At 43.2% G+C, this 14,983-nt stretch overlaps 1 protein-coding gene across 2 annotated transcripts in view; it reads right to left on the bottom strand.

Annotated features, from left to right (window-relative positions):
• faah (fatty acid amide hydrolase) overlaps positions 1 to 14,983 on the bottom strand; it is a 64,352-nt gene that overhangs the window by 10,666 nt on the left and 38,703 nt on the right. For both annotated transcript variants that reach the window (XM_069938935.1, XM_069938936.1), the window contains exon 14: positions 12,613 to 12,758. In XM_069938935.1, the coding sequence (XP_069795036.1) occupies positions 12,613 to 12,758 (146 nt within the window). The remainder of the gene's footprint in view (positions 1 to 12,612; positions 12,759 to 14,983) is intronic.

Raw genomic sequence — 14,983 nt, 5'->3', positions numbered from 1 at the left:
TACACATGGTCCCCAAGAAAACGGGTGAATGGAGACCCTGCGGTGATTACCATAGGCTTAATGATGTCACTACACCTAATAGGTACCCAAATCCTCATATACAAGATTTCACCACCCATCTACATCATTGCCACTTATTCTCCAAGGTTGATCTGGTAAAGGGATATCATCAGATACCGATTCATGAGGACGACATTCCCAAAACGGCAATTATTACCCTGTTGGGACTTATTGAATTTCTTAGAATGCCGTTTGGATTAAAGAACGCCGTGCAAACTTTCCAGTGGCTAATGGGCACTCTAGGCAGGGATTTGGACTGTGCATACATTTACTTGGACGACATCCTTGTAGCAAGTTGAAATGAGCAAGATCACCATCTACATTTGCGCCGCCTTTTCCAATGGCTCCAAGACTTTGGTCTAACAATCAACCCCGACAAATGTCAATTTGGCAGATCAATCATGGAGTTCTTAGGGCACAAAATCACAGCAGATGGAATATTCCCATTATCAAAGAAGGTAGACGCCGTCCATACCTTTTCCAAACCTACCACCGTCAAAGGTCTACAGAAGTTTTTTGGGAATGATAAACTTTTATCATAGGTTTATTCCTGGAGCTGCTGACATCCTGTGACCGCTCCTTAACATAGTCTCCACCAAACAGAAGAACATTATCTGGACCTCAGAGGCAGAGGTCGCGTTTATGTCCACCGAAGAAGCATTGGCCAAAGCAGCTACTTTGACACTGCACCGACACCTCAGGTACAGCTGTGGGTGCAGTTCTTGAATAGTGCATCAATGGCCATTATCAACCCCTGCCTTCTTCAGTTGCCATTTAAGACCAGCAGAAGTACAATATAGCACCTTTGATCGGAAACTGTTAGCATTATATCTAGCCATCAGGCACTTCCGTTATATCTCGGAAGGTTGACATTTCACTGCATTTACAGTCCATAAACCATTCATTTTTGCCTTTAGCAAAATGAAATATCCATGGTCAGCAAGACAGCAATATCATTTGTCCTACATTTCAGAATTCACTGCGGACGGACGCCACATTTCAGGAAAAGACAATCTAGTCGCAGATATGCTGTCTCGACCAAGTGTGTACCACATTCAAGGTGGAATCAACATTGCTGAACTGGCAGCAGCACAGGCCACGGATCCTGATATATAGGCATACAGTACAGCCATTACTGGACTGGACATTCAGCAGGTGGCACCGTAGCATGGTGGACCAGAACTCCTTTGTGACGACGTATTATTAGGCTATCCTAGACCATTGATCCCATTGTCATGGAGGTGATGTCTTTTTAATGACATTCACAGTTTGTCACATCCATCCATCAGGACATCAGTCAAGATCCTGTCAAATAAGTATATATGGCATGGACTGAAAAAAGACGTTGCTCAATGGGCACGAACGTGCATCTCCTGCCAGTCTGCAAAGATTCAGCGCCATACCAAGTCACCCCTTCAGCCTTTCCCAACAGTATGCAGGAGGTTTGAGCACATACATGTGGACCTGGTCGGACTATTAGCAGTGTCACAGGGCATGAAGTATATTCTAACAGTGGTAGACCACTTCACGCGCTGGCCAGAGGCCATCCCATTACCAGCCAGTGATACTGAAACATGTGCTAGAGCATTCATCCTGAATTGGATCGCTAGATTCTGTGTGCCTACGTACATAAATTCGGACCGTGGGCCACAGTTCACTTCGGCATTATGGTCTACCTTTGCACGTTTTCGTGGTACACAGCTACACCACACCATGGCACACCATCCACAGTCCAATGGCCTAGTGGAGTATTTCCACTGACAGCTTAAATCTGTGCTAAAGATCTGACTCACCGGCCCCAACTGGGTTGATGAGCTATCATGGGTTCTGCTGTGGGTACGCACGGCTCCAAAAGAAGACTTGTCTGCATCATCTGCAGCGTAGGTGTATGGTGCGGCCCTTACAGTTCTGGGAGATGTTCATTTCGCAGTCAACTCTGACCTGGATGTCCTTCAACAACTCCAGTGTTATTGCTAACAGCAAGCCGACTTCTACCAACTGGTATGGCAACCCTAAACAAGTGCCCCCATCACTCCTGAACGCTGACTTCGTATTCGTTCGTTGACAGTTCATTAAGAGATATGGAGCAGTGTATACCTTGGACATTGGGGGACATTCACAACTATTCAGAATAGACAGACGAAAGCCTGCCCATACGGCCCCTACTACAACCATTCAGTGCCCTCAGCCCAGATGACGTGGGCATCCGCTTAAGACGTGCGTGTCTGGGGTTTTAATTTACGGTGACCATTCGGGGGGGGTGATATAGCGGCTGTGTAGCGGGCTGAGCGGGTGCTCAGTGCAGTAATGCAAACCACCACCATCAGTGCAGTTCACAGACTTACCTAAGGGCTGGCATGCTAGCGGTTCTGAGTGCTGAGGGACGGCACGTTGATCAGCTAGGTCCCCTGCTGAAAGGCACAGGACACTAACAAGTCTCAATTTAAACCTGTGGTCCCGTGGACCAGCAGTCATCCCTTAACAAGGTCCCACCTTGCCCAGGACAGGCAGGGAATAAAATCCGCTTGTAAAGCTTCAATAAACCAGTCTTTGGTTGACTAGCCTAGTGTGTGATTGCTTTTTTCTCAGTAGCTCTACCGTAGTAGCCGCTACAATATTTCCTTTTTAACAATAAATACAAGATGGTCCAAAAATATAACTTTTACTTAGTCCCAGTGTTAACATTTTTCTCAGTCTTCTTACTTGGTAACCTTAATCTTTTCATAATCTTTGCAAAAAATCTTCCACCTTGTTTTTAGTCTGTTTAAAAAAAAAATTGCCGATTACCTTCCACTACTTTGACCCTCAGAGTCGCGGGGTATATCGTCGAGCATTTCAGTTTTTTTAGAACATAGTTGTCTTTTTACATCATCAAATTCCTTCCTTTGTTTAATCAAAGTATGACTAAAGTCTTGAAAGAAGAGCTCTTTTCATTGTCAATCTCAGGAGGACCATTGTTTTGTTAAGAGTATTTATATGCTTCTTCCAGAACTATCTCCTGTTTGCTGTAACTCAAAAGTCTTACCAGGACTGATCATGAATCACCAGTTCTTCTGGGTCCAAGGGTCCTGTGAGCCCTTTCTATCTGCAATGTTTCTTTGAATTTATTTTCTCTCAGCACTTGTGCTTCAAAGAAATTCACCGGGTCCCTCCCTTCGATCCCCTCTTTTAACCCAATAATTCAGACATTGTTATGTCTGCTGAAGCTCTCCATTTGATCAATCTTGTCCAGTATACCTTTGTCTGTCTGAATCCCATTTCTTCACTTCTTCCATAGGAAAAACACAAGAAAAGCTAAAAGCTAAGTCAATTTCCAACTGGCTCATTCGTTGCATTACATCCTCAACACGGTCTTTAAATTCAGACATCCTCTCTGACATCTCTCAATGCTGTTTTGACACCCGTAAAACGGTGATATAAATTTTCCATTTTCTCCAGGATAATATTTAGATCTTGTCCCGACTCCCCAGCTCTGCTGGCGTCCACTGGTCCCAAGGCTATTCTTGTGCCACTCCCTTTCGGGCTTTTGATCAATATTCCTGGCTGAGTAGAAACTTCCTCGGTTTTTGTTTTTTGCTGCCTCGGTACTTACTTTATCCATTTTTGGTGAAAAGATTCTTATTTTTAAGATTTTTAACCATCTTTTTTGATACTCTTCAAGGAGAGCTCAACCAAAACACCTCTCTCTAAGTCCTTCACACAGCCATGCCCCCAGTAGGAAAGTTTTAAGGTGACTTTTGTTATCAGCAATCCAAAATCCATAAAATACACCCAAAATTATTTAGGAAGCAATATCTTCATTGTCCAGTGTAATTATTCAAGTTGGAATATGGCAGCTTTTATTTTCAAGTAGTGGAACTGTTGGGGCTGGAGTTGATGGTGTAATTAATGTCTTATTAGCTGGAGTACAAACATACCAAGCAAAAAGAAAAGGACAATCTAGATTGCTCCATCTATCCTTTTTAAAAAATTTCTGTCCAGCGAGGATCTTTCTCTTTTACTTTGAGATAATCTATCCTCTGCAACTCACTGACAGGAAGATGGGATTAAATAGGCACTGAGAGACAATTTGGGGTGCTAGATGAAAGAGGAGGAACCTGATAGGATGGTTCTGTTGAAAGCTAGCAAATGGCCTCTTTTGCGCCATTTCTGTTAAGTCTGTTAGTTTATGATCTATCAGCAGACTGCATCTGAGGCGCACATCAGTCATCACAGATTACACCTGTTGCGAAGTAACCAACCTTTTATTCATTTTGTTTCGCAAATGCTCATCACCCAACGAAAGTCAATAGAAATTGTAGAAGCAAAGTACAGACGTGCTTGTGGTGATACACCACTAGCCTACTGCAGGGGGCGACCATTGTACCTGCAAGAAGATCACTGGAGGACAGACAATACCTGGCCGGCAGTCAATCAGTCGACCTGAATGGACCAAACCAAACCATCAGCTGCCCGGGATATAAGCCACATCTGGCCCCTCTCGGGGTCAGTCACTCGGGAGCAAGGCACAGCTAGCCACAGCAGAGACTTTAAGCAGAATAAAGCCTGTTGTTTCAGTCTTTGAATCTTGTGTCTGCTTACTGTCACGACAGTGGATCACAGTGCTACAATAGTGTGTATTTAACACGTGTCAGAGGACAAGTTTCCCACCTCGCTTCCTCAGTTCTGCAGAGGCAGCCTGATTCTTGTCCACTCTCTCAGCCTCCTGACTCAGAAGCACACGCATTAATACCAATGTCCTGGCACAAGAGAGGATTAAGTGTCAGCTGAAGAGACTTCATTGTTATGATGAAGCATAAAAATTGGAAACCAAAAGAAAAGGGGTAAAATTGAACTTCCAAAGAAAGTTCTATTGCGGTTGTGGCAAGAAACCAAGTGAGGTATGAAAAGATCATTAATCAGTCACAACAAATGGCGACTGCATCACCCTGGAGAAGTATACTGCATCAGTGTGGTAGAACACCGTATTGCAGGCTTGACCTCGCTGGACTGCTCAGGCTGGCCCGTCTTCCATTCCTGTAGCTCCTCCCTATAAGATCCGTAATAAAGGCTGAGAGCCCTAGTCTCCTCCCTCCATACCTGCCTTGGATGTGAGGAGGTTTTCTGGTTAATAAAGCCTTTGATTGCCTGCTTCGTGTCTACGGGTGATCACTGATTGTGCCACAATCAGTGACTAGCTACATTAGTAAGTTTACTGATGACATCACTCTGCCCAAGACCATTATTGCTCACTCTAATCAGAAGCCATGGATGACTATGGAGGTGCATGAGCTGCTGAGGAGCCGAGACTCTCCCTTCAGAGTGGGCGACAAGGTAGCCTGAGCTATTGCGAGAACCAAGATGTACAAGACTACCAGGGAGGCAAAGCGTGTGCATTCCCAATGAATTCATAGTCACTTTCAGGACAGCAAGGACACACAATGCATGTGGAAGGGCATTCATGATATCACCAACCACAAGACTACACCATCTGCCTGTGCGAGTGATGTGTCCCTCCCAGATGTACTGAACAACTTCTATGTGAGGTTTGAGGCAAAAAAATTATTTCGCAGTGAAGAAGACCACCTCTCTTCCAAATGATCAGGTGCTGTGTTTTAGCGGCCAATGTGAGGAGGGTGTTAGGGAAGGATAACCCGCGGAAAACTGCTGGTGCGGATGACATTCCCAGCAGAGTGCTCAGGGGATGTGCGGGTCAGCTGGCAGATGATCTCACCGACATCTTTAACATATCTCTGAACAGCGCCGTGGTCCCAACGTGTTTCAAAGTTGCCACCATTGTCCCCGTGCTGAAGAAGTTGTCAGTGTCCTGCCTTAATGACCACTGCCCTGTCACTCTCACGTCTACTGTCATGAGGTGCTTCGAGAGTCTCTTAATTGGGCACATTCTAAGACCATTACACTGAACATGGGGGCCCCCCATGACTGTGGGCTTAGCCACAGCAGAGACTTTAAGCTGAATAAAGCATGAATGCTGACTCATGACTGTGCAGCAAAACGCAACATAAAACTACATCATCATGTTCGCTGTCAACACGACCATGGTGGGCCTTATCAGCAAGAACTAAGAATCAGCACACAGAGATGAGGTGCAGTTGCTAACGGACTGGTGCAGAGCCAACAACCTGCACCTGAATGTTAATAAAACAAAAGAGATGGTTGTTGACGTCAGGAAGGCCTGGGGATCACTCTCCATTGACAGCTTTTCCACAGAGGTCGTAAAGAGTACCAAGTTTCCTACTGTGCACAAGACGGAGAATCTCACCTGGTCCCTCAACACCAACTCCTAGCCAAGAAAGCCCAGCAGCACCTCTCCTTCCTGCGAAGGCTGAGAAAAGTTCATCTCCCACCCTCCATCCTCACTACATTCGACAGAGGATGTATCGAGAACATCCTGAGCATTTGCATCACCACCTGGTTTGGAATCAACGGAGATCATTGGGGACTTTCTTCCTACAATGACGGGCAGCTATATGCAGAAGGCAAATAACATTGTGAAGGACTTCTCACACCCCTCTTCTAAACTTTTCTCCCTTCTGCCGTCTGGAAGGAGGTAAAGGTAAATACTAAATAGAATGCAACATACATGAAATTCTTTAACTTTTTCTACCGTAAAGAAGACAGAGAGTTGTCACTTTGTCCAGCACCCCACACAGAAATGAGGCCCCAGTGAGGAACTCACAACCCCTGGTCCACCGTAGCATTCAGGCCCACACGCCCAGATTGTGCAGTAGTTTTTTTCCCCAAGCCATCAGCCTCCTCAGTTCGTGGAACATACGAGTACAAGTATATCATGGATTTTTATTGTATTATGACTTAATATTTAACTCCTATTTATGTAAATTTGCTCCATAGTCCTGGAGAAATGCTATCTCATCTTTACCGTGCATTGCATTAGTAGTTATGGTATGAATGACAAATAAAGGTGACTTGACTGGAGATGACAATCTTCGTTAAATAGGTCTGTACTGGCAGCCAAAACTATCAACAAGCACCTCCACGATGCTTGAGTGTTTAATAAAATGTATTGGGACAACTGGGCACATGTCAAAAGAGAAAAGAAAGCAGATGCTTCAGGACAAACACACGAATGACCCCTGCACTGTGGAATAGCACAAACTCATATAAAAACAAGACTACCATAAACCAAACACATTTAATTTAAATTTACTTATATTTAGACACAAAGCACGGTAACAGACCCTTACGGCCGACAAGCTCGTGCCACCCAATCATCCAAATGACCTACAACCCTGGTACATTTTGAACAGTGGGAGGAAACCAGAGCACCCGGAGGAAACTCACGCAGACATGGGAAGAATGTACAACCTTGTTATAGACGGTGCTAGATTCGAACCCCAGTCACTAATGCTATAAAAACATTGGGGTGACTGTGAAGCTAACTGTGCCATACATGACAAAAAAAAAAAATCAAACACATGGTACTAAAACAGGTTTTTCTTTGGCAGACAGCACCTGAATGATCAGCAGCTGGGGATGCCATCTCACCCCCAGAAATTAACTAGAAACCACCAATGTATCCAAAACTCTACCATTAAGTCCATGCTCTTTGATGTTGTGCTCTTTGATGTTGTGCCAACCCATATATTCCTTCCTAATAAAAAGTACTAAACCCTCCCTTCCCCGTAACCCTCTTTTTCTTTCATCCACATGTCTGTCAAGAGTCTCTTAAATGCCCCCATTGTTTCAGCTTCCTGATACCCATAACTCTCTGTAAAAAATTTACCCCTAAACTTCCCTCCCTTAATTTTGTATATAAATTTTATGGTGTTTACTGATCCTACCCTATTTAACAGGTGCTGGCAGTCCACCCTATCTATGCCTCTCAACCTTGTAGACCTCTATCAAGTCTCCTCTCATCCTTCTATACTCCAAGTAAAATTACAAAATGCTAGAGAAGGCACAGATACATTACTAACGTTTCCTATAACGAGGTGTCCAGAACCAAACACAATACTCTTAAGTGTGGACTTATCAAAGACTTGTAGAGTTGTAACATGACCCCTCTACTCCTGAATTCAACTCCCCTATCAAATCCATGCATCCCATAGGCCTCTTAACTATCCTATCAAATTGTGCAGTGACCTTGAGGGATGCATGGATTTGAACCCCAAAGTCCTTCGGTTCATCCACATTCTTAAGTAACAGTTGTCATTCCAAAATGCATCACCTCACACTTATCCGGATATAAATCCATCTGTCACTTTTCTGCCCAACTCTGCATCGTGTCTACATCATCTTGCAATCTTCGACAGCTTTCAGCTACATACACAACTCCTCCAAACTTCATCATCTGCTGCAAACTTACTGACCCATCTTTTCACCTCTTCATCCAGATCATTTATAAAAATCAGAAATCACGCTTAAACATCTGTTTCCAATTTATTCTCGCTCGTTCCAGCCTCATCCCTTCATAATTAGTTATTTTCCAGTTTAACTGTTTATATCCTTTTCCATGGCTATGTTGAAGCTCAGGGAGTTGTGATCACGCCCACCAAATGCTCCACCACCTGACCCCAGAACCACCACAGCCTTCCATTTTATGACCAGTTACATACAAACTGTTTCATGGTATAATGCAAGAGATGTTTTTGAATGATGGATTATTTATGCCTCCCAGTTGAAGCAGCCATTGGCCCTCTGGCCAGAGATGTGGATAGCTTGACATTGTGCATGAAAGCCTTGTTGTGTGAAGACATGTTCCATTTGGACCCCACAGTGCCACCACTTCCCTTTAATGATGAGGTAATGTCTGAATTGAATGACATTTTTCTTTGCATGTTTGTCTTGGCTCTCTGATTTCCAAACCTTCTGCTGCTCACAATAATTATTATGTTGTTTACTTGGAGAAGTACCTTGTAGGTATTGACCTTTGCATTATTCTATAACATCACTGCTGAATGATAGTGAATCAGGGTTTTAAAAAAATAAATCTGGTGGTTTTATAGTCACTGTCACATGACTAACGTTCCATTTGAGATGTACTTAATTGTCTGACATTAAATTCCACAGTTGCTTTGCAGGGATTCAAACTTGACGGGCCAGAGTTCCTTCTGAATACTAATCCAGTAACATAACCACTAAGCTGTAATGCCTCTGGCAATCATTTTCTTTCAAGAGTAGAAAATCATGAAGAATAACACAGAACACCCTTCGGCCCTTGATGTTGTGCCAACCCATATATTCCCTTTTAAAAAAGTACCAAACCCACCCTAACCCATATTCCTCCATTTTTCCTCCACCCATGTGCCTGTCAAAGAGTCTCTTAAATGCCCCTAATGTTTCAGCCTCCACCCTGACTAGGCATTCCAGGCACCCACAACTCTCTCTGTAAAAAAAAAACATACTCCTGAAGTCTCCCATAAATTTCCCTCCCTTAACTTTGTACACATGTCCTCTGGTGTTTGCTATTCCTGGCCTGGGAAACCAGCGCTGGCTGTCTACCCTATCTATGCCTCTCATAACCTTGTAGACCTCTATCAAGTCTCCTCTCCTCCTTCGAAGCTCCAAAATGAAAACTCCCAGCTCTGCTAACCTTGCTCATAAGACTTGTATTTTAATCCAGGCAACATCCTGGTAAATCTCCTCTGCACCCTCTCCATAGTTTCCACATCCTTCCTATAATGAGGTGACGAAAACTGAAAACAATACTCTTAAGTGTGGTCTTTCCAGAGATTTGTAGAGTTGCAACATGATCTCTCTACTCCTGAACTTAATCTCCCTATTAATGAAGCCCAACATCCCATAGGCCTCTTAACTATCCTATCAAACTCTGCAGCGACCTTGAGGAATGTATGGATTTGAACCTCAAGGTCGCTCTGTTCATCCACACTCTTAAGTAACCAACCATTAAGCCTGTACTCAGCCTTCTGGTTTGTCCTTCCAAAATGTATTGCCTCATACTTAACCTGATTTAAATCCATTTGCAACTTTTCTGCCCATCTCTGCATCCTGTCTTATCCTCTCGTAACCTTTGACAGCCTTCAGCTTCATCCACAACTCCTGCAACCTTCGTGCCATCCGCAAACTTACTGACCCATCCTTCCGCCTCTTCATCCAGGTCATTTATAAAAATCACCAAGAGCAGGGTTCCCAGACAGATCCTTGCGGCACTCCACTAGTTACCAACCTCCAAGCAGCAAATTTTACTTCCACTACTACACTCTGCAACCTAATTTTTATCCACACAGCCAAGGTTCCACTGATCCCGTGCCTGAATGAGCCTCTCGTGGGGGACCTTGTCAAATACCTTGCTAAAATCCATGTAGACCACATTTACTGCCCTACCCTCATCAATTTCTTTTGTTACCTCCTCAAAAAACTCAATTAGGCTCATGAGGCACGACCTTCCCTTCACAAAGCCATGCTGTCTATCTTAAAGTAGACTATTTCTCAAAATGCTCATCGGTTCTATTCACAAGAATACTTCGCAATAGTTTGCCACCATTGATGCAAGATTCACTGGTCTATAATTCCCTGGATTCTCCCTATTACCTTTTTTAAACAAGGGGACTACATTTGCCATTTTCCTATCCACCGGCACTTCCCCTCTCTTCTCTCACTTCCCACAGCGGCCTGGAGTGTATCGCATCCAGCCCCATGGACTTACCAATCTTGATGTGTTTAAGAAGATCCAACACTTCCGCTTCCTTAATCTCCACATTGTCCAGCACCATATTTTGACCTCACAGTGATCAAGGTCCTTTTCTCTTGTGAATACTGATGCAACATATTCATTTAGGACCTCCCCAAACTCCTCCGCCTCCAGGCACATGTTGCCTCTTTTATCCTTTAATGGCCCCAGCTTCCTTCTCATCATCCTTCTGTTCTCACATATGCATAGAATGCCTTGGAGTTCTCCTTAATACTACATGCCAAAGCCTTCTCATGCCCCCTTCGAGCTCTCCCAAATCTTTTCTTAAGCTCCTTACTGGCTACCATATATTTCTCATAAGCCCTCCCTGTTTCCTGCTTCTTATATCTAACATGTGTTTCCTTCTTCCTCTTAACTAATTGCCTCATCCCTTTTATTATCCACCGTTCTATCATCGTTTCCTTGTCCCAGTGGGACAAGCTTATCCTGAACCCAGCACAAGTGGTCCCTAAACTTCCTCCACATTACTTTTGTCCTTTAACCCTTAAACATCTGTTTCCAATTTACTCTCACTAGTTCCTGCCTCCTCATTTCATAATTAACCCTTCCCCAGTTAAACATTTTCCCATTTTGTCTGTTTTTATCCTTTTCCATAGCTATGCTGAAGCTAAGAGAGTTTTGGTCACTCTCACCAAAATGCTCCCCACCAAGAGGTTCACCACCTGACCAGATTCATTACCCAGAATCAGATCCAATATGGCCTCTGGTCCACAAACTGTGTCAGGAATCCTTCTTGAACACATCTGCCAAATTTAACCCCATCTATCCCTCTTGCAGTCAGGAGGTGCCAGTCAGTATTAGGGAAGTTGAAATCACCCATAACTACAATCCTGTATTTCCTTCATCATTCCAAAATCTCCCTGCTTATCTGCTTCTTGATGTCACAAGTTATATTTGGGGGCCTATAGACAACTTCCAGCATAGTGTTAGCTCCCTTCCTATTTCTGACTTCCACCCACACCGACTCAGTAGACATCCCCTCTACAGCGCCCTTCCTTTCAATTGCCGTGATACTATCCCTGACCAGTAATGCTATTCCACCCCCTATTCATTTAAAACACATAAACCCCAGTACCTACATTAGCCAATCCTTCCCTTCCTCCAGCCAAGTTTCAGTAATGGCCACAACATCATAGTTCCACTTTCTCCAAGTTGATCCCTTGTATTCTTAAAACTTCTTTTGTTGAAATAGGCCCCTCTAACTGGCTTCCTTTATGTCCCTTGCCCCTCCTTCCTCATCAACTCAGAGCACATACAATCATGCTTTTGTCCTTCTACCCTAATCTCTGCATTCACATTGATTCTCATTCCCCACCATCCCCCACCAAACTAGTTTAAACCATCCACCAACAACTCTAGCAATCTTGCCCGTCATGATATTGGTCCCCCTCCAGTTCAGGTCCAGTCTGTCCTTTTTGTACAGGTCAGACCTTCCACAGAAGAGATCCCAACGATCCAGAAATCTGAACCCCTGCAACCCACACCAACTCTTCAGCCACACATTCATCTGTCACAACTTCCTGTTCCTACCCTCTCTGGCGCATAGCACAGGCAGCAATCCTGAGATTACCACCCCTGAGGTTTTGCTTTTTAACTTCTTTCCTAACTCCCTATATTCCTTCTTCAGGACCTCTTCCCTACTCCTATCTATGTCATTGGTCCCCATGTGGACCACGGCATCTGGCTGCTCAGCCTCCCCTTCCAGAATGTTATGTAATAAATAATTAAATAATGAGATTTCCAAATAGTAGGCAAAGAAAAAGGTGTGACACAGCAGAGGAAGACCTCTAGTTGACCTCGTAAAGCACTAGCTTTGAGATCAATCTTTCAACATGTGAATTTCTGAATCAAGGTCAAATTTTTCAGTCAGAAGTACCAACCTTTTTGAATGCCTTTTCCCAGTAATCGTTATAGTAACCTACATAGTCCTTCAGCTCCTCTTCATCCTTCTCGGTCACCGTACCAACTGGCACTACACCAGCTGGGAAATTTAACAAGTTGAAAATAATTTTGTAACTGGAAGTAACTGTAGAAAGAAAGTAAACCTTCTTAATCTTCCAACCCATGGTAATAAATCTTAGGAGTTACAGAAATAGTTTACATGGTATTATTTACAAAAGAGGACAATCGATAATTCAGTCATCTTGCATCGCCCTGGTGGATGACCCATTCCCATGTTGATGTGTCTGACCATATTCTCATGCATTGACAGACTGAGACCACCTGCAGATTTGAGCAACCACACCTCATATTTTGCCTGGGCACCATCCAACCAGATGGCATTCACATCAACTTCTCTGGTTTCTATAAACTAACCCTCCACCCACTCCACCGAAGCTGCTGTAACGGCAGCGATCTCACTGGTGAGAACTTGGGCAGAGCATAGAGCAGAGACACAGTGCTGCTCCGCAGGGTCCTTCTGCCCAGTCCCAGTGCCAATGGCTCCGTAAAGGCTTTATTGAGCCTGTTGGAAGGAGCCAACAATTTTTTTTTTTAATCCTGTAACCTCGGGGGTCAGTGCCCAAGATGTGCCACCTGTGCTGGGCAGTGTATCGCAAGGGGTTGAAGACTAAGGGGGAGCAGTGGACTAGCACAGCACCCCATAAAGTGGAAGCATAGAAAATGACCCTAGAGGACAGTTGCCATGGCAGAAGTCCAGCGAGGGGCTCAGTGGCTGAAGGACCCACACAGGCAATGCGGTTGAAGGACTACAGGCTGCTGGAGACTAGCTCATGGGAAACGGGTATCGGAACCAGGATTCAAGAAGGTGCTGGAAGTAAGATGGACTCCTGAAGGGCCTTGGGCACTGAAGGGTTCCTGATCATATTGGAGATTGGAATCTGAGCTCGAGTTGCCTATGGTTTGAACTGGTGCTTTTTTTTTTCCCCGCAGCTGCAGAGGATACTCAGTTCCTTTGAAGTGACTCTCTTTTACTTCTGAGTTCCACAAGCATTTTTGTGTATTTACTACAACCACAGAGATTACAGGCCAGAAGCATGTAGCTTTATATGCTGGATGTTTCAGGACATTAAAGCCTTTGGCCATGTGCTTCGTGCTTGCGTGTGGTTATTAATAGTGCCACACTCTGCTTTGCCTCTGACCAGAAGGTGGAAGATGGAGATTGAAGTCAAGATGGAAAAGAACAACAGAGACACTCAGATTAAGACAAAGAATTTGGGTGAAAAAATAATCTCACAGAAGGATAGCAAGATGCAGTAATTCAGCACCAATGGAAGTAGCATTATTGGAATAATCAAAATTCAATCTAATTTTAAAATTAAGATATTAAACTTAAACTGTTAACAAGTTAACAATGTTATGATTATCATTTGAAAGGTTGAAGGAGAAATACCAAATTCCTAATAATACTCTTTTTTGTTATTATCAACTTAAATCAATGTTGTATGATGGTTTAGGGAGACATTTGGAATTACCTAATGAGGTATTAATTATTTGAGGTATTCATTTGCATAAATCACGACTTAAATGGGAGAAAGATTTGGGGATTCAGTTTAATATAGATAATTGAAGGAAGATTAATAAAGATACTATGATAAAGTTAGTTAACGTTAGGTAATAGGTTGGTAACTTTTAACTTTATCATCAATTACATTGAACTCCTGAACATTTGAAATGATATAAACTGAGTGCTTCAGAATTGTGTTTTCGATGCAATGAGCAGAAGGATGCATTTTTGCATTCAGTTTGGACATGTGATAAGATTAAAGGATTTTGGGCTAAATTAAGAGAATGTTTGCAGGAAGACTTGAAAATATATTTTTATCGAGACCCAAAGATCTTTTTAATTGGGGACCTTACTGAAATGGCTTTATTACATAAATTAGATAAATTTCAAATGGCATTTTTGAGATTGGTTTTAGCTGTAGCAAGGAAATGTATAGCTGTTTCGTGGAAAGGTCAGATGGAGCTTAGCTTACAAAGGTGGCATTCAGAAATGAGGTCATGCATTCCAATGGAGACGATAAAATAAATTAAGAAATCAATATTATAGATTTTAAAAGATTTGGAGCCCATATTTGGATTATTTTAATTTGAAAATGTGAAACTGGTTGTGTGCGGTTCTCCTTATCACTTTTCTTTTTTTTCCTCTTTTTTTTTAAAAATGGGGAATATGGGGGTAGATTTAGGTTAAGGGGAGGGGAAGAGGTGGGGTGGGGGGGTTAGGTTGTTGATTTTTTTTAAGATCTTGTAGTTTTTTTTCTAAATTGCTTTTTCATAATTTGTTAATTC

The sequence above is a fragment of the Narcine bancroftii genome, chromosome 5, assembly GCF_036971445.1.
Source record: "Narcine bancroftii isolate sNarBan1 chromosome 5, sNarBan1.hap1, whole genome shotgun sequence".
Lineage (NCBI taxonomy): Eukaryota > Metazoa > Chordata > Chondrichthyes > Torpediniformes > Narcinidae > Narcine > Narcine bancroftii.
The sequence above is the reverse complement of the archived record's forward strand: the minus strand, read 5'-3'. Positions and strand labels throughout refer to the sequence as shown.